Raw genomic sequence first — 24,547 nt, 5'->3', positions numbered from 1 at the left:
GCAGCAAGCTTGCAGGCTGCGGGCTTGCAGGCTGCTGTCCATGGGCCTTGTGCCTATGGGCTGCGCAGGGAGTGCCTGCAGCCTGCGCAAGTGGGCTGCATGCACCCCCTTGTTTTCCCTCCAGTTTAACAATAAAAAATAAAAAAAAAAAACAGATTTTTCAAAACAGAATTTTATTATTTTGTTTTGTTTTTTGGAGGATGATGATTGGTGAAGAGATTCCATCTTTACCCACTTGCAATTAAAATGCGATTTTAATTTTATGGGCTTGGATACATGTTATCACATGCAATGTGGTGGTTCAATAATTGAAGGAATCCATGTTTTAATTTTTGGTTTACTTGCTTTAATGCTCATGCATGAAATTATATTATGATGTGATTATGGGAATGACATTCTAATAAATGGATGGATTGTTTATGTATGATACATGGGCTTATGGGTGGATATGATGCTTCTCTCTCTTTCTCTCTCTCCCCCTATCTTTTTTATAAACAAATGTACTCCACCCCATGGGCAGCTCAAATGGTGGGTTGATTTCTCCATGCAGGGTTTCTTTATTATTATGGAAAGGAAAGTGTATAGAATTTTTTCTAGGTTTCCATTATAATTTTAGAGGAGTTAGGACTCCCAGGGCATGTTGATGGTGATCCACATGTGGTGCTCAAAGCTTATGGAGATGCAAGTCACCTACTTTGAAGACGTAATCGGGCGAAGGAGATGATCGAGGCGTGGCATCCATGGCATGATAAATGCACCCAAAGTTATTAGTTTTTTTTTATTGGGAGGGTTCTTTAATTGCTTCTAATAAAAATGCTACGATCCCATAATCACTTTTAATTAATGTTGATTATTCGTGTATGTGAGAGTTAATTAATCCCTCTTTATTCACAATACATGTATGATATGGACTAGTCTTAATCGGTAGACATGTCCATGGCCTCCTATTGAAGATAAATGTAGAAAGTGTGTGACATGACCCCGCATAAGTCAACAGGACATTGCCAGGACTTCTGTCACACATTTATCTATATTTACCTCTATCTAGAAACGTTAGGGTATGGATAGTGAGAGGGCACTGCGACAATGGGCCATCTTTCATGATTCCATGATTCTAACTAATGCAATAGGTAAGTACATGACTTGGGTATATGTCAGCCGACAGGATCTGGACATGACACCCAGGTGGCCAAAAATATTGGAAGCCCATGAGGTGGGCAGCTTAGTCTACACTACCATGGTGTGTATAATGACTCCCGACAGGGTAAGTTATGCATGCAAGGGTTGTAGGTATCCAATTCATCTTTTGGGTTATGAGGGAAACCCAAATCATGAAAGACCATTGATGTGTGTGTGCTCAATTTATTATTTTCAATGGTCATTAATTAGCATGTGGTTATTTACTTATGCATGTGTAGATTAATATACGATGGCTGCCATTAATTCCAATCTATTAACACTCATTAGCGAATACAAACTTAATGGTACAAACTATGTCGATTGGTACCAGAGCATTAAGTTGCTCCTGACTGCTGAAGGATTGTACATAGTTATAGATGAACAAGTTCCTCCTCAACTCGACCCGAACGATTTTGAGGCAAATGAAGAGATGCAAGAGTTCCTCATGAGGGATTCCAAGGCATCACTCTATATCCTAGGATCATTGGAAAAGTCAGTTGTAGACTCAGTTAAGGATATACGCACTGCTGGGGGTAAAATGGATAAGCTTGCTGAATTGTTTAACAGGCAGTTGACACACGCACATTCTGATGCGGTGAGTCAAATCCATAACTCCAAGATGTCCCAGGGGACTCCTGTGATGGATCATGTAATGAAAATGATCAATCTGTTTGAAAAATTGGAATCTATGGGGACTGATTTTAGCCTACGATACAAGACTGATGTGATCTTAGCGTCACTCACTTCTGCCTACACACCTTTTAGGATGTCCTACAAGATGTTCGAGAAGGAGATGGAGCTCACCGAGCTTGCTAATGCGCTGGTAGAGGCTGAAACGTCCTTGAAAAAGGACAAGGCTGAGGTCAATGCAACTGAGGTAAAGCCTTCTTCAAATGGGAAGAAGAAGAAAAAAGGAAGTAAGGGCAAGACCCTGAAAGCCAAGGGTGGGAAGTCTGGCAATAAAGGCAAAGGCAAGTGCTTCTATTGCAAGAAGGAGGGTCACTGGAAAAGAAACTGTCGTGCTTACCTGGTAACTTTGAAAGACAAGAAGCCGGATGAAATAGAAGCTGCTAAAGAAGGTACATGTGATGTTCACGTTCTTTATGAGTCTAATTTATCTTTTGAACCGACCAATTCTTGGTTGGTGGATAGTGGATCCACTATTCACATTTGCAATGATTTACAGGGGTTCAAGGAGACAAGGAACCTGGAAAGAAATGAAGTGCGTCTTCGGATGGGCACTGGAGCTGAGACTGTGGCATTGGCTGTGGGAACTTTTATTTTAAATTTTAGTTCTGCTAGTTTAGTTTTAAAGGATTGCTATTATGTACCCTCTTTCAAGAGGAAGATAATTTCAGTTTCAAAACTTGTTTTGGACGGATATAGTTTTTCCTTTAATTCTAAATTGATTATTCGTTTTAATAATTCCTTTGTGGCATCCGAATATATGCAAAGTGGTTTGTATTTTCTAGATTGTCTTATTAGAACGAATATTGTTTCAAATGTTGATTTGAAACGGAAAGCAGCTCTAGTGAACTCAACATATCTGTGGCATCTAAGATTGGGTCACATAAATATGGACCGAATTAGTAGATTGGTGAGGGATGGGCCCTTAGAGAGTCTGAGGGTGGAACCATTCCCCACCTGTGAGTCATGCCTTCAGGGCAAAATGACCAAGAAACCCTTTAGCAATAAAGGTGCTAGAGCCACAGATCTGTTGGAGTTGATACACACTGATGTATGTGGACCCATAAACATACAAGCAAGATATGGGTATGAGTACTTTATCACGTTCACCGATGATTACTCTAGATATGGTTACATATACTTGATGCGTAGAAAATTGGAAGCCTTTGATAAATTCAAAGAATTCCAAGCCGAGGTCGAAAGACAACTCGATAAACGCATCAAGTCCTTACGATCAGATCGTGGAGGGGAGTATCTATCGGATGAGTTTAAAGAACATCTCATATCCCAAGGGATAGTTAGTCAGCTAACTAATCCAGGCGCACCACAACAAAATGGTGTATCCGAACGATGCAATCGGACCCTATTGGATATGGTCAGGACGATGCTCACTTATAGTGAGCTGCCTCTTTCTTTCTGGGGGTACGGTTTAGAGACGGCGATATATATCTTGAATAGGGTTCCTTCTAAGTCTGTAGCCAAGACACCCTTTGAGTTGTGGAAGGGGCGAAAGCCCAGTATTCAACACCTTAGGGTATGGGATTGCATAGCATATGTGCAAAAGCAACAAACAGACAAGTTGGAATCCAGGACTTCGAGATGCTATTTCTTAGGCTACCCCAAAGGCACGATAGGCTATTATTTCTATGACCCAGTTGACCAAAAGGTCATTGTAAGTAAACATGTCACACTTTTGGAGGAAGAAATGATGACCCAGAGGTCCGAACCAGTAGTCATAAAAGAGCTATCAGATGGCTCAGAAATGTCACTTCCAGAAGTGAGACCAATTGACATACCCGCTGAAATACCAACACCTGAGGAACCTCGATGCAGTGGGAGGACTATTAGACCACCCACCAGGCTAACTCTTCTAACCGAAGAGAAAACTATGGAAGAGTTCCACATGGTATCGGTTGAATCGGATGATGATCCAATGACATACGTTGAGGCTCTAAAGGATGTTGATGCCACTAGGTGGCTGGAGGCAATGCGCTCTGAAATTGATTCGATGTATTCCAACAAGGTCTGGACTCTAGTCGATCCACCACTTGGCGTCAAGCCAATTGGATGCAAATGGATCTTCAAGAGGAAGAAGGGCGCAGATGAAAAGGTCGAAAGATTCAAAGCGAGACTGGTAGCAAAGGGCTATACCCAGAAAGAGGGTATAGACTATGAGGAAACCTTTTCACCAGTAGCGATGATGAAATCCATCAGGATTTTATTGGCTATTGCAGCACACTTTGATTATGAGATCTGGCAGATGGATGTGCAGACTACATTTGTAAATGGGTTCCTTCAAGAGGAAATCTACATGGAACAACTAGAGGGGTTCTCTTCCTTGGAGGAAGAAAGAAAGGTGTGCAAATTGCAGAGGTCCATTTATGGGCTGAAGCAAGCTTCCAGGAGCTGGAACATCAGGTTTGATCAATCAATCAAATCGTTTGGTTTTGATCAAAATATGGATGAACCATGTGTTTACAAGAAGATCAGTGGGAAGGTAGTATGTTTTCTTGTTTTATACGTAGATGACATATTGCTGATTGGTAACGATGTAGGATTCCTTTCATCAGTAAAATAATGGTTATCCACAACATTTTTGATGAAAGACTTTGGTGAAGCTAGCTATATCCTTGGGATCAAACTCGTATGAGATCGCCAAAAAAGGATGCTAGGCTTGTCACAGGCTACCTATATAGACAAAGTCCTGGCCAAATTTAGTATGGAGAACTCCAAGAGGAGAAGTGTTCCCTTCAGACATGGAGTCAGTCTTTCCAGATCTCAATGTCCTCAGTCTCAGATACACATTGAAGAGATGAAGAGGATTCCCTATGCCTCAGCAGTAGGGAGTCTTATGTACGCCATGTTGTGTACGAGGCCGGATATTTGCTATGTAGTAGGTATGGTAAGTCATTATCAATCTAACCCTGGACGCGAGCATTGGAGTGCTGTCAAGAATATCCTCAAGTACTTGAGAAGGACTAAGGAATATTTCTTGGTTTTTGGATCTGATCAGTTGTCAGTATTGGGATACACAGATTCGGATTTCCAAACTGACAAGGCTGACAGAAAATCCACGTCCGGGATGGTATATCTAATGGGTGGAGGTGCCATTGTGTGGCGGAGTGCAAAACAAAAGTCTACAGCCGATTCTACTATCGAAGCAGAATACCTTGCAGCTTGTGATGCAGCAAAAGAAGGTGTTTGGCTGAGGAAATTCCTATCAGATTTGGAGGTAGTCCCTGATCTTGTCAAGGGCCCTATTCCCCTGTTATGTGACAACAGAGGGGCCATTGCACAAGCTAAGGAACCTTGGGCTCATCAGAGGAATAAGCACGTGCAGCGGAAGTATCACCTCATCAGAGAGATTATCCAGCAGGGTGACGTGAGTATCTCCAAAGTGGACACAACTGAAAATGTGTCTAATGCCATGATAAAGGGTTTGTCACCAGGTGTGTTTGAGAAACACATGGAGGGCATGGGTTTAAAATGTATGGGGAATTGGTTTTGATGTACAAGTGGGAGATTATTGGACAAGTGTGTGTCCATCATACCCGGTTCGGTCCGGTTCAACCCGGTTCACCTTTGTATTGAACATTTATACATTTTAGTTTAATATTGTCACATGCGATATAAAATTTTTGAGCATTATGTGTCCATAAGTTATACTTAAAATGGTAGTCACGACTAGGGTTTGGGCTGGGCACCTTATCATATGGTTGTCACATTGGGTATGCCTAGACATGTGATGTCAGGGTACGAATGCGAGTGCTCACATGTTTGATGTGTGCATTGGCGAAGAATCTACTTTGTCGATTCCCTCATGTATTACTGCCAGATGTAGGAAGGGATAGACATGTGTCATCGACACCCTGTACCTGAGGGAACCCTATCACTGCAAAGTTTGATCGCATTCTTTGGTTCATCAATGACTGAGACTCAAGTGAGTCAAAACCGGTGTTCTGGGAATGCGTGAACACTTTGTGAATGAAGGAGTTATCCAACACGGTCACCACTGCCCGATTGGGGAACACCAAGATAGAGACTGTCTGTGCATGGTCGGATCGGAACTGATCCGATCATGCTTTTGGAAATGGTTTTGCAAAATTTATTTTACATAAAATGATACATTATTTATAGTTATTTCAAATAAAGTGTTTTATCGAGTTTTGCGGGACCCGATCGGATGCACAGACGCTCTTATATGGACATGTACTATGGATTGGGGTTTGGCAGTACATGTGTACATGCCCTAGATTCCATAATGATGGTGTTGATTAGTGGGGGGGTTGTATATGATAAATTGTTATCTTATAGGGAGTTATTTAGAATTTGCTAATTTAATTGGCTCTTTATTTAATTAATGGATTTGGTGCTAATTGTAATTATCCATTAATAATTAAATAAAGAATCTAATTAATATTTTCCCTATTAGATTATGCTTCTTCACCTGTGTAGCACTTTGAGTTTAAACAGAACGGCCTGACTGAGAGAGAGAGAGCCAGACTCTCACTAGGGCTCTATTAAATCTATCTAGGATTTAATTAAACCCTATTATTATAAATAGGGGACCATAAAACGCAGAAGAGAGGAGCTCTCCATGTTTTTGGAGCAGACACTCTCTCTCCTACATTTTTGGTTTCTCTCTCTCCCTCTTGTGATCTCTCTTCTTCTTCTTGCTTCTCGCACCTGTGTTTGAGAGTTAGGGTTTGTGAAACCCTAGATCTGTGCTGAGGAGTTTGAGGGCATCTGGGACTGGCGTGTAGAACCTTGGTAGCACCATTGGAGGTTCAGATCTGTTTGCTTGGAGCGCTCGCTGGAGGAAGAACCACTGTCTATTGGAGGAGCAACACTTGAGGCTCACCAGGTTAGCAGTTCTTTATTAATTCCTTTTGTTCATTGATTATTAATATTTATGGGATGCAAAAGAAACTTGAATCGACCTTTTCCGCTGTGCATTCGAGTTAGGGATGGATCCCCCTTGCCATGTGATGGACTAGGGATGAGTTTCTTCGTCCCTATTGTGATAATAAATTTTATGGGACACATGAGGGAAGGAGAAACCCTAACAGGGATGCACCAGGGTTCCCATGGGCGACCATGGGAAGCCCTAAAAATTAAAATGGGGCACCCATGGGACACCATGGGCTAACCCAGGGAGTGCAAAACCCTAAGGATAAATATCTTGGTCTCCCTAGGGAACCATGGTTTGATCCCTGGACCGTTGTTTGACCAACAGTAATACACTGAAATTTTTGGAAAACCCTACTGGTTGTACATGCAAAGGTAAAATCGAATTAATTTACAATCTAAGGTGCATGTGTGCTTGATTATGAGATACATGACTGTGCATGGTACATACAAAAGAATTTTAATGGTTCAAGCTTGCGTGGTTCAAGATGGATAAAAGTTAAATGGTTGTGGACCAAGACAATTCTGGTTCAACTTTTTAGGTAGTCCAGCTTAAGTGTGAGTGGTTCAATTTTAGCCAAGTCTACTTTGAAACTTTGATATAGGTCATGATTGAATAAATAAATAATCGGCCAGAATTATGGAGATAGTGATCCAGAAAATTTTACAGAATTATTTGGCCAGGTTTTGCATGTTTCTTGAGTGGTTCAAGAATAATAGATTGGTTGTGGTTCAGCTTAGCAGATCAATGCTTTAACTAAGAACTAGGGGTGTCAATTCTAGGCCCGACTCGGCAGTCCCGATCGAGCCTGCCCGGTTAAAGCTAGAGTGTCTGGCCTAGGCCCGACATGTTTAGTAATCGGGCGGTCCCCGGTGTGAGGTCCTAGCCCATCGGGAGCCCGACCGGACCGACCAATTCCAGGCCCGACTTAGACCGACTGGTTATAGCCCGACCCAGCCCGACCCTTTAACTTATAAACTTCCCCTCCCCTTCCCTCCAAATTTCCTATTTTTGTTTGTTTCTTTGTTGGTCTTTGACATTTATTGGTTAGATACACTAACGTAGGTGGAATGAGGCTTAGTTTTTAGTTTTTAGATCTTACTTTGTTAGATGTGCTTCTACTTGGTGTTGTGCTGCAATTTTTTTTTTCCTCTACTTACTTTGTTAGATGTGCCTTCTATTTGGTGTTGTGCTGCTATTTTTTTCCCCTCTACTTATTTTGTTAGATGTGCTTCTATTCGGTTTTGTGCTACTATTTTAGCAGGGATAAGCTTTATTTGACTTTGAGTTGAGGTGTACCGTGACTGCCCAATGGTGTGATGTTTTGAACTTAAAATTCTAGTTGTATATCAATTAGTAAACCCACACCGTTTAGAGACCGTTTAGAGTTAAACGGCTCATTAGCCCGTTTTGAGCCCGGTTTAGGCCCGTTTAACCCGAATAAGGCTGCCTCGATTAAAGACTGAATACCAACCGGCAGAAATGAAACCGTACCATGTCCGCCCAAGGCAAGCCCAAATGCCTAAATGGTTGGACACGGTGCAACCTGTAAAATTGGTGAGGCCCGGCTACGCCCGACCAAGACCGACCTAGCCCGACCGGTTGACACCCCTACTAAGAACCAAGTTAATTTCCGGTCTATTAAAATGTACCACGTTGGATATTATTTAATTTGGTCAATAGATTTAGTATGATCAAAGACAAATTCAGAAGTTCTGATTAGTATATAGGCCAGGATTATGGACATAATGCCTTGACTAGGTAAGCTTACTGATAATAGTTTGTGCTAGTAAGTAGTGTTGGCATGTGTTGAGTTAGCTTAAGAAATTCCACCAGGTTTTGATATGATCTAGTTGGCAGAGGAGATGGAGTGTCGATCAACCATAAAGAACATTGGATGAGGAGAACTTTAAGAAGGGAAAAAAAAAGAAGGAAATATAATAGAAGAAGGATTTAGTCAATAGAGATGAAGTTGACAATATCACTTTAAAGTTAAAAAAAATGATAGAACTGCGTACAATGTTTCACCTACAGACAGATGAACAAAGAGAGTGTGATTCAGATTTTTTAGGAAACATCTATTTGGATTTTGGATTGTTAGGAGCAAGTCCTACGAAATTGTACCATTTTATTTGTAACAAATTTCTGGAGGAATCATGATATTCAAGAGATTTTATGGGAAACGGAAGATGATATAAGGTACAAATATCTGCAACTTTTCACCGATCCAAGTATGTAAATTTCGAGGATGAAATTTTTATAAGGGGGGAGGGATGTAATATCCGTACCCAAAATACAGGGGTAATTTGGACTTTTCACCTTGTGTGCAGAATCTGTACCAGTGGTGGACTAATGAAGGGTTTTGGTTGATTAGCACACTAGAGATATATACCTTACTAGTATTTTATTAGTGTAGCATATGCTTGTTTATTTATTTTTTCGTGCATGATTATATGTAATTGTTATTTAAATATATTTATTTATAAGCTAATTACTATGTAAGTTGGTTAGCCTAGTGGTGAGGATCTTATAAATAATAAAAGAGGTTTAAGGATCAATTCTAGATGGAAACCATTAAAGGGAAATTTAATTTTTATTTTTGGGCTTATAGGTGGGCCCAATTGATTTAAAAAAAAAAAACAAAAGAAAAAGAAAACCATGAGAGAAAGAAGGAAACAAGGAAAAAAGAATCGTGGAGTCAAAGAAGAAATAAGAAAGAGGGGGAGTTGGAGTGAAAGAAGGAATATAGGGAGGAGAGAATATAGGATAGCAAGAGAGGGAGGTTCCACGCATGAGAGGGGTTTGGAAGATAAATAGGAAATCCATGAGCAACAAGTGTGAAATGAAGAGAAAGAGATAGAGAGAAGAAGAAGAAGTTAGTGTTTGCATCCTACCCAAATCGTGGGGGAGAGAGAGGGGATAAGAGAAGTTTGTTGGGAAGGATTCTCCCTACTTAAAAAAAAAAAAAAAAAAAAAAAAAAAACGTGTAGAGAAGAAGAACAAACAAAAAAAAAAAAAGATGAAAAGGGATTTATCATATTACCACATCTTCTTCCTTGGAGTTTTATCCTTGCATATTCTATGGAGGTTTGAAAAGAGAGAAAGATGAGCACTTTGTTGCTGCTACTACGAGTTTATTCCACAGATTTGTCTTGAAAAAATAATATAGAAGAGCAAGAAGAGGAGGAGTGGAGTTGAATCTTCCAAAAGAGGTATGTTGAACTACACCATGTTCTAATTAAATTTTTGATATGCAACATGGGGGTAGACTAAGGTTAATGCTTAAGGTTATATTAAGAACTTTTCATGGATGAATACGTCATAATTTTATAATTATAATTATGGCCTCATAATTTGGATCATGATTTCAAAACATTCAAATTCGGATTTGGGAATTGATGAGAGAGAAATAGGATTTTTGCATGTGAGAGGTATTTTCTATGTTGAACAGAATAGTAATCCGAAATCTTTCATGTTATTGACCATATTTAGAAGTTGTTTCATGGTCTGAAAATTTTATTGGGGATGAATATATGAGTTTAGATGATCTCCTAAAAATTTCATCAACTTTAAAATTTAATTAATATGTCAAATAATTCATGTACTCAGATAGGTTGTTGCCAGGTCAATTTTCTGTACTCGAATTTGACAATGAGAGCAGACATATTTAGAAAAGGGTATTTTGGTATGAAATTTTTACTGTAATAACCTTTAGCAGTCTTCTAACTATGTTCACTGGTTTGACCTTAATTGAATTCGGGAAAGGGAAGATATAAATTTTACAATTTAATGACGTAGATTCTGTCTCAGTCAAAAACACTATGTTAAAAGTGATTGGAGAGTAAACTTGGTGAGTGTTTTGTGATGAGATTTCTTTATGGTATTAAGATATGTGTGTTGTCTTTCAAAGGAAACCAACAAAATTCACTTTCAAGTTCCAGAAGTATTCCTTTTGTATTTTTCTTTCGTTATGCACAGAATAGTGTTACAGTAGAATTTTGAGATCTAATGGTATAATATAGAATGGAGAGGGACGGGATATATGCATGATAAGATAGGGTTAAATAAAGAGTAATACTGATGTTGAATACCAATATACACATGTTTAAGAAACGTGACTTGTTTGGGGAAGATCATCGGGGAATCGAGGTGGCCATTGAATTATATTGACGTTGACGAGATCGTTAATTTAGGCGTCATCAAGGTGAGTGAGACTACACGATTCCCTTATATATTATTTTCTATAAATCTTCATGATTTACTGTTTTATGAGAAAATTATGATTTGAATGGTATGCATGATGTTTCTAAACATGTTTTAAGCTAAGACAATGCATGAATGATTTTACTTTATGATTTGATTTTCTATCATTAAAGCATTGTGATTTAAGAAAGATATTTAAAGTATGATGAGACATATGGTTTTATGGTTTTATGGTTTTATGAACTATGGACGGAATATTGTTGTTAGACTGTGACCCTTCCAACAGGGGATTGTGTTGTTGGGATGGAATGTTGAGCACAGGAGTGAGGCAAGAGCATGACGTTAAGGACTTTGTTCCAGTTTCGGAGGTTTCGGAAGCCAAGAGATTGACGGTTGCATTTCCATTTTTGTGGGTATGTGAACCGGGGGGGGTGAGGCAAGAGCATACGTTAATGAACATGTTTTTCCCGTCATAGGAACACGGTATCCGGTTCTGTGAGCCAAGAGCCTGAGTTCCTTTCCAGTGTTTGATTTGATATATTATATGAGATAGCAGTATAACTTTGAGACCCTTATGAGTGAGAAAATTAACTATGGAATATGGATTATGTTACATAGACTTTTGAAGTTCTAAGGCATGATTTAAAATCTGTTTTATAATAAATTGCATTATTTGAAATACTTCTTTTATCTTGAAAAGCATGTGTTTTATCGCTATTATGTGGATAGTGTTCCCCTCATTCGCTAAGCTTTCCCGAGCTTACCCCATAGCATTTTTCAGATGATGTTGTTGAGCAGGAGCATGCCAATGCAATGAGTGTTTGGTGAATGTTGAGGATGATGGTGATACTGTTGAAGAGGATTATACTGAATCAGTTGAAGAGGATCTCTGAAGACTTTGATTTAGCATTGATGATTTCATTTATTTTAGTTTGCATAGATTAAAATTTGACAGTATTTGGAGTTTTAAGATGAAACTAATTTTTGGGTTTGAATTTTCAAGGGTTGTAATAGAGACTTAGATCCTAATGAGATTTATTATTAATTAAGATTTCTGCTGTATTTATTCTAAGACTTGATGATGTGAGATGAACTTTTGAGATGATTGGTGGTTAATCATTGTTCACGATCATAACCCGTATTTCGATCTTGGTTATCGTAACGACCCATACTCATAGGGTAGGTTTTGGGGCGTTACACTTGATTTCTCCATTGATCAAAGAATGAATTTACAGGGGTGCAAGGACCCTTATTTATACTAGTTTCTTCCCAATTCCTTCTCTCTGATCCTCCTTGGATCCGCCAGAGGGCTTTCCTTTCTGGTTAGGTGGTCCCCCTATGCTCGGATAAGGAAATCCTTCCAAGAAGGGGGATCCTCTCCTCAGGTCTCGGGATCCTTGATCTTCTTGCACTTGAATTACGGTTATCAACCTTCACCCACTTAGAAGTTCTCAACTGACCTTGCTGACGTGTCTAAGCCTGTATAACCGTTTCATTTGTGGTCTCTACTTTTCTGGCCGTGGGCTGGTTCCTTATAATCCAAGTAGATCCACGTGTCAAGCAGGGATTGGGTAGGTAAAATGTGGTTTATTATTTGCCCCCTACTCCTGTTACCTGGAGTGAGGTATGGGGAGAATTATCCAATCATCATGTGCGGAGGCACCTTAGCTTGTATGCTCGGTTATCTACAATCTTTGCCCGTTTATTATGTCTTGATGTGATCGGTTTTAATGCTTGGCTAAGCCGAGTACCGACCATGATCCAATTTCCTTTTTGAATTGCATTTCTCATTTGGACGACTTTACCCTTGAGAGTGTTTTATAATCGCGCCGCCATTCATTGTTGTTTGCACGTGGGTCTGAAATATCTTTTGGATTTCACGTCTTTTGAGGGAAGTTGAGGGGATGCCATAAAGTTCAAATTAAAATTTTTTGCTTTTCCGGTGTTTTTCTTGTCGAGGTAGCTTACTTCATTCTTGAAACACGTGCTTTTTTCATCTTTTCCTTGTATCTTGACCGTTCAAACAAAATTATTGGTTAGATCAGGAGCCTTGATTCTTTTCCCCCAAGGGTATAAAGTGTTTTAACTTCCCGTGGCTTTTCTTCTTCATGTCTTCGAGTTTCCTTGCTTGAAAATCTTTCGACTTTCTAACTTCACTCCATCTCTGAAGCTACCCCGCTCTGTGTCTCTTCTTTCTCCCCAATTGCATCTCTTTTGCTCAAGTAAGTTCCTTTTCCTGTACTTCTTCAGTTGATTTCTTTCTCCTCTCTCTCTTTTCTTTTTATTTTGAGAGATGATGAAATCTAAGAAAACCCTGGTTCCTGAGCCCAACCGGGAGGTAGATTCCCTGTTTAAAGAAGCTGAGGAGCTATACCATAGGGAAAGTGTTAGGAGAACCAGGGGGTTCCTCCTAGGTCATCTGTGGAGGGTGCCGTAGTTCCTAGGGCTTCTGTATTAGTTCAGCAGAGTACATCTGGTGCTTCCGCCAGTACTTCCAGTCGTGCCTCCCCCAAGAAATCCTTGGCTTCCAGGGGGAAAAAGGCTTATCATATCCGCCAACCCCAACTTGATCCTACCATAGGAAAGGGGTGGATGAGATTCCCTCAGTATTGTCGGTGTCTGACCTTATAGAGATCCGAGAAGTTTATTCGATCCCAGAGTCTGTTGACCTTAGGGTCGCCTCTCCTGAGGACAGGTTGAATATTGAGCATCCTAATGAGGTTGGCCTCATCTTGGATGCCTTTGAGGCCGGGCACCGTTATCCTCTTCCAATATTCGTTTCTTGTCTCCTTAAGCATTACGGAGTTGCCCCCAGCTAATTGGTTCCGAACTGTGGGAGATGTGTCGGAGCCTTCATCGTTAGATGTACTCAGTTAGGTAGACGTCCTTCTCTTGCTTTGTTCATTAAGTGTTTCCTATTGAACTCGAACAGTGGTCACCCCGGGTGGTATTATTTTTATCAGCACAATATTCCTATTGTGGGAAAAATCCCCTCCTCTATCCATGGTTGGAAACAAAGATTCTTTTGAGCTTCCTAAGTGGGACCCCGGTTTCCCAATACATGGGGTTTCCCGAGCACCTCTGCTCGAAATAGGATCCCCATCCTTGATGCTGAGGACCTATCCACCTTGGAAATGATGGTGAGCAATCGGGGACCTGTGGAACTGAATGCTATTGATGCTCTGGACATGTCCGAGTTGGAGAGGGGAGAGCGCCCCTGGATTTCGTCTCTTTTTACTATCCTCTTCTCGTTGGTTTTCACTTTGTGCTAACCCCTTCTTTTATGTTCGGTGCAGTGGAGTTTGATTTGAGTTCCCTTACCAATTTCATGGGGACGGATAATCTCCAAGTTACCGGGCATACAGTCCTCTCCCCCTTGGATAGGAAGAAGAAAAGAAAGGAAGCTCCAACCGAACAGGAGAAGGATCTTCTGAGAAAAGAACCCAAGAAGATTGTCCTTCCCCCATCCTTTGGGGTCATAAAAATCAGGGTCAACGTTTAAGCAAGAAGAAAGTCCCCTCCTCCTCTGATCATACTGCACGAGAGCAAAGCTCTCTTGCAGTCTTTGAGGATGCCCCTTGTTGAAATTTGCTGGGAAAGACAAAGGCAAGGAGAAGGTGAGCTCAGATTTGTTTATCCCCAAGTGGTCGGTGCAAACTGACCAAAAAGTGATCGAGGATGCAGTGGTTGATGAGCATCTGGCATTGACCTGCATTGCTCCAGCTAACTGAGATGTTCTCTGGGATATGGAAGATGGTGCATTGGAAAATATCACCCTTGTGTGGGCCTATGAGGTGACACTTTCTTGTATTAGATATATTATGGTTTCGGTTTATCATTACTGACTTTCCCTTGTTGCAGGCTTTGGCCTTTGTTTCGGGTTTGGCACAGCGGAAGAGAAAGATTGTCTCCATGTACAACTAACTGGAGAAGGATTAGAGGGAGCTAAAGTAAACCTGTCTTGATAGAAACAATAAGATCCATTCTCTGGTTGCAGAGGTGAAATCGTTGACAGAGGGAAAGAGTGCCACAAAGAAGGCCCATGCTGCGGCGAACAGTAGTTTGGTAGCTGCTGAGAAGCGTATTGAGGATCTAAGTCTATCCAATAAGAGGGTGGAGGAAGAATTGAGTAAGAAGGACTGGCAGGTGAAGAACTAAAAAAAGGAGATTTCCAGCTTGAAGTCCAAATTGGGGGACTCTAGTGCTAAGGCCGTGGAGGCCTATCTCAGCTCGGATGCCAATACCAGGGAGCACCTGAAGACGGCCTCGAAGATTTTTCTACAAGTGTCCCACTCTATCTGGGAGCAGGTGAAAGTGAAGCAGCCTGATTTTGACTTTCAGAGTATACCCGAGGTGCAATATATGCTCGCCCGATTGAACTCGGGGGCTTATGTCCCTACTTCAACTAGGGGATAGTTGGTGATTCCACTGCCGCATGCTCCTTCCATGACTACTCAAGTGGTAAGCACTGTGGCTGGGGGGTCCACCTCGCCAACACGACAGATGGAAATTCGTCACAGTTACCCATAGATGAAGCAATGCCTACTCCGGATGCTCAGCACCCGAAGATTCGACTTTAGTTTAGCTCTTCTCCTCTTTCTCTCTAGCTTTTTGGGGCTTATTCTTTTGTTAGTCTGCAGTTGTAATTCACCACACATATCTTTAATGAAAAACAATTATTCTCTGGAATCCTTTGTTCTATGCTCGTCTTCAGAGTTACATAATCCGATCATGACCTTCGTGTTTTGCCTATAGGGTTGTTCTTCCATGCCCGGTATCACACAACCAGACGCTATGGAGCGAGAGAAGGAATTACAAGCTCGGATAACGGTGTATCTAAATTCTAACGCTACACTGCGGAGGCTCAACTCTCACCTTGAGAATGAACTAGACTATTATAAGTCAGTTGAAAGTTGGGAGAAGGATCTGCTGGAAAGATTGGACTTTGCCCAGGATATTGTAGATAATGTTGCTGACTACCTTTGGTCGGAAAAATATGTTGCGACGAACCTCACCATCGAATATTTTATGAAATCGGTTATCTACCAGCGCTTTTGTGAAGATAAGGTTTTAGAAGGTGCCCAACGCCTATATGATAAAGTAAGGAAAGCTGCCCCCCACTTTAAGTGGGGAAAGATCAACTTGGGGTTTGATCCTATAATTCCTATGCAGGAGGTGAGGTTGGACCCATCTTCTGTCTCGGTGCCTTTCTTTCCTCCTCCCAAGAATGTTCAACAACCACTGCCCTCCAATCCTCAACATCCCAAGCACCTGTACTTGTAACTGATTCATTGTATTTGGCTAGGCAGTAATAGCTGGCATACTTTATTTATGAAATTTTTATCCTTTTGATGCTTGGTACTTATGTGGCTTAGAATGCTCAGTTCTCCACCTTAGTTAGGTGGAAATCATTTTTCTTGCTGTGCTCGTCCCTCTTTTTGACGAAAGTTACCTTTATGGTTAGGAGATCTTTTAGATGATCCTGTTTGTAATTTCCAATGCAGAACATCTATTGCTTGAGCCCCTCTTAATGCTTCATTTATTATGCCATTAATGGGACTTAAGTAGAAGCTGAACTGTCGCCTCCCTTCTCGAACCCTTTCACAGTTTTTAAAAAGTGTAGGTGCAATGAGGACCTGCCACGTGGCCCTTGGCAATTATTCCTCTTAAATCTGGGTATTGCCTTTTGGGATTTGCTTTTGATCTAGGCCATGGGTTCCTCCTTAAATGGTAGTTTTTCCTCTTTCTCCCTTACCATTCTCTGCTTCTTTCCTTTGGAGCGAAGCTATGGACTTTGTCTGCAGGTTTTTTCACTGCACTTCTCTTGAAGCACTCTTACTTCTTTGGTGTTTCGACTACCATTGCCTCTATGACTACACCAGATGCCTATTTTTGGATGCTGACTCTCTACTTTGTGAAGTTGCTTTTGGCTCTGATCTTCAATCGACATTTACCCTTATAGCTTCGACCCTCAATCGACACACAGTGTCTTTTGTTGTTCCAAGCTGGTGGGTTACCTCTCTGTATGGTGTGCCCCTACCAATGCTTGGTGCGGTCATGCTACCACAAAGAGGATGGGAGTTTTGAGGGGGCTATTTCCTGCCTTCTCTAACCTCCTTTGAGTTTGAGGTTTGAGGATGGGAGGTTTTGCACAAGTAGTGTGCTAGAGGACCTAAACCGATGTCTTCCTTATCATCTTCAACCTCCTTGTCTCCGGTAGGGTTAAGAGGTTCCCATGGGATTCATTCTATCTTCAGAGGAGCTTAAAGAAGCTCGTATGGTGATTCCCATTTGGCAAAGCAGTCCTCCAAGGATTCTCGGGGTCGCTTTGGGCCATTGTGTATTGCATCATGAATGTCGGGGTTGATCATAATCGGCCTGGCACTCTTGTTATAGCTACACCTGCCTTATGCTTCGTAGCCCCTGCTTCCCTCATACCTCAAGCCTCCTTTTCTAGTGGATTAGGACAAGGCTCTTCATGCTGGTGGTTTAGGAGCATCTCGCTCTTGTTTCGCTTTCGTTGTATGGGAGAAGCATTCACCTGGAGCCGAGCATGCCTGATATTTCTTTGTTGAATTCTATACAACTTTTAATTCTTATTCCAACATTTGTAAAAACGACTATGTATTTGCTAAACATCTCGGTATTTGTCAATAAAGAGCTTTCTGCAATTTAACTTATCTTCTACTTTTCTCCCTCTCGTCGTAGCTCCTTGGAGTGGTCGGCTAATCATGCAATCAATGCTAGTGATACTCCCGATCTTATGGTCGGCAAACCATTAACTTTGAAATGCCATCATGGTGCAACTCGTAATTATGGTCGGATGACCATTGATTATTTTTGTGAAATGCCACTATGGTGCAACTCACCATTATGGTCAAATGACCGTGGATTATTTTTATGTAACGCCACTATGATGCAACTCACCATTATGGTCAGATGACCATGGATTGTTTTTGTGGAACGCCACTATGGTGCAACTCACCATTATGGTCAGATAACCATGGATCATTTTTGTGGAACGCCACTATGGTGCAACTCACCATTATGGTCAGATGACCATGGATTATTTTGTGGAATGCCACTATGGTGCAACTCACTATTATGGCCTGATGACCATGGATTGTTTTTGTGGAATGCCACTATGGTGCAAGTCACCATTATGGTCGGATGACCATGGATTATTTTTGTGGAATGGCACTATGGTGCAACTCACCATTATGGTCGGATGAACATGAATCGTTTTTGTGGAACAGTACTATTGTGCAACTCATCATTATGGTCGGATGACCGTGGATTGTTTTTGTAGAACGCCACTATGGTGTAACTCACCATTATGATCGGATGACCATGGATTATTTTTGTGGAACGCCACTATGGTGCAACTCACCATTATGGTCAGATGACCATGGATTATTTTTGTGGAACACCACTATGGTGCAACTCACCATTATGGTCAGATGACCATGGATTATTTTTTTTCATTTGCACATCAATAATATTATGTGAAACTTGCTTATAAAAATGAATCATTGCTCCCAAAAATGAAGAGCAAATATTGATGCCTTTATTGAACATAGTAATACAAGCATTTGAAACAATCCAAAGTTGAAAAACAAAATGAGGACTGAACTTTACTGATAGAATTTCTCAAATTTTCTAAATTCCAAGATCGCGGTATGAGTATTACCCTTCAAAGTCTCCAAATGGTAAGCTCCTGGCGCCATTTGTTTGGAGATTCTGTATGGTCCTTCCCAATTGGGTGCTAATTTTCCCATGGCTCTCGGATCAGAGGCTTCTACTTTGCGAAGTACAAGGTCTCCTTGGTGAAACATTCTTGGTCTCACCTTTGCATTATAATGGTGTGCTGTCCGTTGTTGGTACGCGACGTTCTTTACATGTACTGTTTCTCAAATTTCCTCCAACAGGTCCAAATTTGCTCTTAATTCTTTTGCATTGGCTTCTTGATCATAGAGTTGTACCTCAATGAAGTTTCTCCTATTTCCACGGGGATCGCTGCCTCGGTTCCATATGTCAACATAAATGGTGTTTCGCCTGTTGCGAGTCTTGTGGTTGTTCGGTACGCCCATAAAATGCTCGGCAACTCCTCAGCCCACAACCCTTTGGCTGTCTCCAACTTCTTTGGTTCAATGTGCTGGTGGCATGACAAAGTAAAGATAAAAATAATCACCAAGTCTCCATTACAACCCATGAAAATTCAAAGCTAAAAATAAGTATCATACTAAAATTCCAATTACTGTCAAATTTTGATCCCTCCAAACTAAAATAAATGAAATCAGCAATGGTATTTTAAAGTCTTCAGACATCCTCCCAACTGGTTCAATATGATCCTCTTCAATAGGATCACCATCATCCTCAACATTCACTATGCACTCATTGCACTAGAATGATTCTTGCTCAACAACATCATCTGAAAAATATTATGAGGTAAGCTCAGGAAAGAATAGTGAGTAAGGGGAAACACTCACCACAATAATATCAGTAAAATCAAATGCCTTTTAAACAAAAGAAAGTATTTTAAATCATATGCTCACAAGCTGTCAAGTATAAAATAGAAATTAAAATCATGCTCTCGATGAATAAAAAACCAAGTAACACCAATTCAAAATCTATAACAAGTACTCCCAATCACATAAGGTCTCACTGTGGCACTGCTACAATCATATCTCATATCAGAAGGTATCATCACCCAAGCCGTTAGATTGGGGATGTGCCACCGAGGTCTTACGTAGTTGAATCTCATCCTGATCGCTGAATTCCTTAAACTTTTGCTCAAATTACTTTTCGTTATCTGTGATAAGGGTTCTCGGAATGCCATATCAATATATGATGGAATGGAGGAAGAACCTCCATACCTTCGTAGCTGAGATCAATGCCAATGCCTCTGCCTCCACCCATTTGGTGAAGTAATCAACTGCCACCACCACAAATTGTCTACCTCCCGACGCCTTTGGGAGTGGACCTAGAATGTCCATCCCCCACTGTACGAAAGGTAATGGACTAAAAATGGAAGTCAGCTTTGTGGTCGGTTGATGCATGATTTGTGCGAAGGTTTGGCATTTGATGCATTTGCGTACAAAACTCATAGCTTCCTTTCGTAGATATGGCCAAAAGTACCGCTGTCTGATGACCTTGTGAGCCAATGCTATGCCCCCAAGAGTTGTCTGCAAATGCCTGTATGGATTTTCCTAAGAACGTATTCTGCTTCGGATGGCCTGAGGCATTTCAAATAGGGCATGGCGTAGGCATTCTTATCTTTTTGGCTTCTTCTTTATTTGTTGGGACTATGCCCCTTGGAGATAGGCTATGAGGGGGTCCATCCAGCAAGGCTCAACTTCAATGGGTAGTATGTCCTTGGTTTCTTCTATGCTCGGTGCGTTGAGAATGTCTATGTAAACCGTTCGACTTAGGTCTTGAAACTCTGAGGTGGCTAGCCTAGAGAGTGCATCTGCAGAGACGTTTTGTGCTCAAGGCACCTGTAATATTTGAAAGCAAGTAAACCCGCCAATTAGGTTACGTACCTTTTCGAGATATTAAGCCATGCACGGTTCCTTGGCCTTATATTATCCATTTACTTGATTAACCACTAACTGAGAATCACTGTGCATGGTGAGATTCTTTATCATTGGACTCTTTGCTAGATTCAAACTAGCAATTAGGGCCTCATACTCTGCTCTGTTATTCGTGGTCTGGAACTCAAATCTTAGTGCATACTGCACCAAGAATCCCCCTAGACTTGTCAATATGAGGCTTGCGCCACATCCGTTGTTGCTAGAAGAACCATCCATATACAGAGTCCAGGATTTTGCTAACACCCTAGCACCGCCCTCTAGCGTTATCTCATCATTTGGCAAAGCGCATTTGACAATGGTCTGTGAGGGCCTGAGCCTTGATGGTAGTGTGGGGCTTATACTGGATGTCAAATTCTCCAAGTTCTACCGTCCATGCTACCAATCGTCCAAAATGGTCGTGTTGGGCCAGAATTTTCTTTAAAGGCTGGTTTGTTATTACCTCTATGGTATAGGTTTGAAAGTAGGGTCTTAGCTTCGGTGCGGCCGTTACCAGAGCATAAACATACTTCTCGACATTGCTATATCTGGTTTTGGCATCTAGGAGCACCTTGCTGACATAGTAGATTGGTCTCTGCACCCGACTATCTCCTTGGATTAATACCACGCTTACTACTACCACGGTAATGGCTAAATAGAGCTGAAGAGTGTTCCCTGGCTCCGGCTTGGTTGAGAATGGTGGGTTGGTCAAATACTTTTTCAAATTTGTAAACGTCGTCTGACATTTTTTCATCCACTCGAAAGTTAGCCTAGTTCCTTTTGCCTGTCTCTCCCAGGCTCGATTTTTTAACACCTTAAAGAAAGGGAGGCAATGGTCACCAGAAGCCGAGACAAACCTCCTTAGCGCCGCCACTCTTCCTATTAGTTCTTGTAGGTCCTTGACTCTGCGATGGGCATATTTCTAGTATAGCCTTGATTTTGGCCGGATTAGCCTCTATTTCCCTTCTCGAGACCATAAAATGGAGGAACTTCCCCGAGGTAACCCCAAAGGCGCACTTGGCTAGGTTCAACTTCATTTTGCTTTCCCTCAAGACTTAGATTGCCTCCTCTAGGTCGGCAACATGATGTGCTGCCTTCAAACTTTTTACCAGCTTATCATCTACATAAACTTTCATATTGCACTTATTTGACCTTTAAAGATGTGGTTCACCAATCGTTGATAGGCGACTCCCGCATTTTTCAACCCAAAGGGCATACGGGTATAACTGTATGTATCCCTTCTGGTAATGAAGGAAGTCTTCCAGATATTTGGCTTATACATTCTAATCTAATTATATCCAAAATAGGCGTCCATTAGACTTAATATTTCATGGCCGGCCGTCGCATCTATTAGTAAATCAATACAAGGTAAAGGGTAGAAGTCTTTAGGGCAAGCTTTATTCAAATCAGTGAAATCGATACTCATCCGCCATATGCCGTTAGGCTTGGGCACCATTACAACATTGGAAAGCCATTCTGGGTAGATGGCCACTTTTATGAACCATGCTTCTAATAGCTTGATCACTTCTTCAATCACCTTCTCTTATCGCTCTGGGGTAAAGGTCCTCTTCTTCTGAAAAATTGCCTTGGAGGTAGGGTATACACTGAGCCTATGTTCGGTCAACTCCCGATCTACTCTAGGCATGTCTGATGCTGACCATGCGAATATATCAGCGTTGGCCCTCAAGAAATCCATGAGGCTATTCCTCTACTTGCCGCTCAGGCTTGCTCCAATCTCCACGGTATGGCTCCCATCTCCTTCAATGATTTCTATGGGGACTAAATCCTCTGTTGGTTCCGTTCTTTCATGCGCAGGGTTGTCCCGATCATCCTCAAGGTTAATTAGGAGCGTCTGAGGTTCCTTACCCTTGGCCCTCAAGTAACCTTCGTAGCATTTTTGAGAGGTTATCTGGCTTCCCCTGCATTATCCGATTCCCTAATCGGTGGGGAACTTCATCACCATGTGGGGGGTGGAGACCACAGGCTGCAGAGTGTTGAGTCCTGGTCATCATAGTATCCCATTGTGGGGAGAGTTCACCTTTGCCACCAAAAAGTTCATAATCACCGTAGAGAGTTTGGGATCTATCCCTACCGTCACCAATAATTCAATTAACCCTTCTACGTGCACCGGGGCTCCATTGAATCCGTACAAAGGAGGCTCAACCCTTTTTAGCATCTTGGGTTTCAGGTGCATTTTCTCAAATGCTTCATAGTATAAGATGTCAACCGAGCTTCCGTTATCCACAAGGACCCTGGCCACAAAAGAATTGGTAATAGTCATTTTGATTACCAAGGCATCATCTTGGGGAGACTGTATGTCAGATAAATCTTCATCCGAGAATGTGATATGATGCTTGGTCCTCCTCTTACCGAGCACTTCCGTTTGGAACACTCACCGAGCATGATTCTTTCTAGAGTTGGAGGATTCATCTCTCATCCCTGGGCCCCCGTATATTGTGGCAATTTTCCTGAGTGGGGCATTCTTGGTGTGTCATTTCCCCCTTGCCTGGTCTTCCCTATCTAATCGAGCAAGTGATTTGGCCTTCTCCTCAGACTCCCGGTTACGATATTCCTGCCTCCTTTCATTACCATCTTTCTTGACAAATCGACTTAGGCAACCCCTCTGGATGAGGGCTTCGATCTTGTCCTTCAATTTCCTACAGTTCTCGGTATCATGACCATGGTCTTGATGAAATCTGCAGTATTACTCTTGTTACGCTCGTGCGCGGGTTTAACCATCTTAGCAAGCCAACGCAAGGTCACCTGGTCCTTTATCTCATTCAAGATATATTCTTGGTTATGTGTGAGAACCGTGAAAATCGGTTCTGGGCCCGCATTGCTCTTGGTAACTCAGGCCTTGTCATTTCTCTTCCTTTTCCCCTACTTCTGTTCTCTGCCGTGCTTTGGGCCGTTCTCCCCAACCTGAGCATCTTTCTTTTCTTGACCTTTCTTCTCGAGTTTGCCTTCTTTTTCTTGCTCGGCTGCAAGGATTTTGGCCAGATTGATGTGCTTTTTGCAGCATGAGAAAATTTCATACATGTCTGCTAGTTCGTCCATAATCAAGGACCTCTTTAACTCGACATCCCTGATGCCGCTGCACAGAGCCTGAAACTTCATGATTTGGACTAAGTTTCGCACCTCCAGTGCCTCCTTGTTGAATCTCGTGAGAAAGTCCCTGGTAGACTCATCGGGGCACTGCTTTATAGCCAAGAGATTGGCAGTTGTCTTCTTATGGATCCTGCTACTCACGAAGTGTGCCAGAAAAGCCCGTCCAAGCTCCACGAAGTTGGTCAGGGAACGTGGCCGGAGGCGCGTGAACCATTGTCTCGCTGCCTCCTTCAAGGTAGAGGGGAATGCTCTACACATTATTGCATCCAAGGTGCCTTGAAAGAACATCAATGACTTAAAAGTTTCCAGGTGATTTTCTATATCCGCCGTGCCCGCATACTGCTCAATGGCCGGCATCTTGAATCCCTTTGGCAGTGGTTCTGCCTGAATCTCATCAGTAAAGGCCAGATCAGTAGTGAAGTGGAAGTCATGATTTGGGGCTAGGTTCTTTCCTCTCATGACCTCCTGAATTTGATCCTGTAGCTCCAATACTTTGTCGTTTAAAGCTTGTTCGACTTTGGTCATCTGGGAACCTTGGCATTTGCTGTTCCCTTAGATTTCTTTATTCTTCCATCTAACATTATTCATGTTGCGGTGGTTCTCGTTGTGCTCAAGGGAAGGGGTTCTTTCCTTGGCCTGTGGTGGACGTGGTGGTATCTAAATCCCTTGCAGGAAATCGCATTGTAGCTCTACCATTTGATCCATCTTGTCCTGCCATCGAGCCTGTAGCACATCAAATTGTTCCATTGTTACATACCACAAAAGATCTTCGGGGAGTCTCGGCTAAGACTCCTCTTGCTGTGATTCATTCACCTCAAGGATTGGATCATTTACTTCATGGTGAGAGCTTGCAGGTCTGCCCAAAGTTCCTCCTTGAGCGACGATAGGAGCA

General features: G+C 41.8%; 1 protein-coding gene across 1 annotated transcript; it reads right to left on the bottom strand.

The window, feature by feature from the left end:
- Positions 1-23,427: 23,427 nt before the first annotated feature.
- LOC122650646 lies at positions 23,428-24,180 on the bottom strand. The gene has a single exon (XM_043844042.1). The coding sequence runs from the start codon at positions 24,178-24,180 to the stop codon at positions 23,428-23,430; it is 753 nt and encodes a 250-aa protein (XP_043699977.1).
- Positions 24,181-24,547: the final 367 nt, after the last annotated feature.

Source organism: Telopea speciosissima, chromosome 2 (genome assembly GCF_018873765.1).
Source record: "Telopea speciosissima isolate NSW1024214 ecotype Mountain lineage chromosome 2, Tspe_v1, whole genome shotgun sequence".
Lineage (NCBI taxonomy): Eukaryota > Viridiplantae > Streptophyta > Magnoliopsida > Proteales > Proteaceae > Telopea > Telopea speciosissima.
Note: the sequence above shows the minus strand (reverse complement) of the source record. Positions and strands in the feature narration are given on the sequence as shown.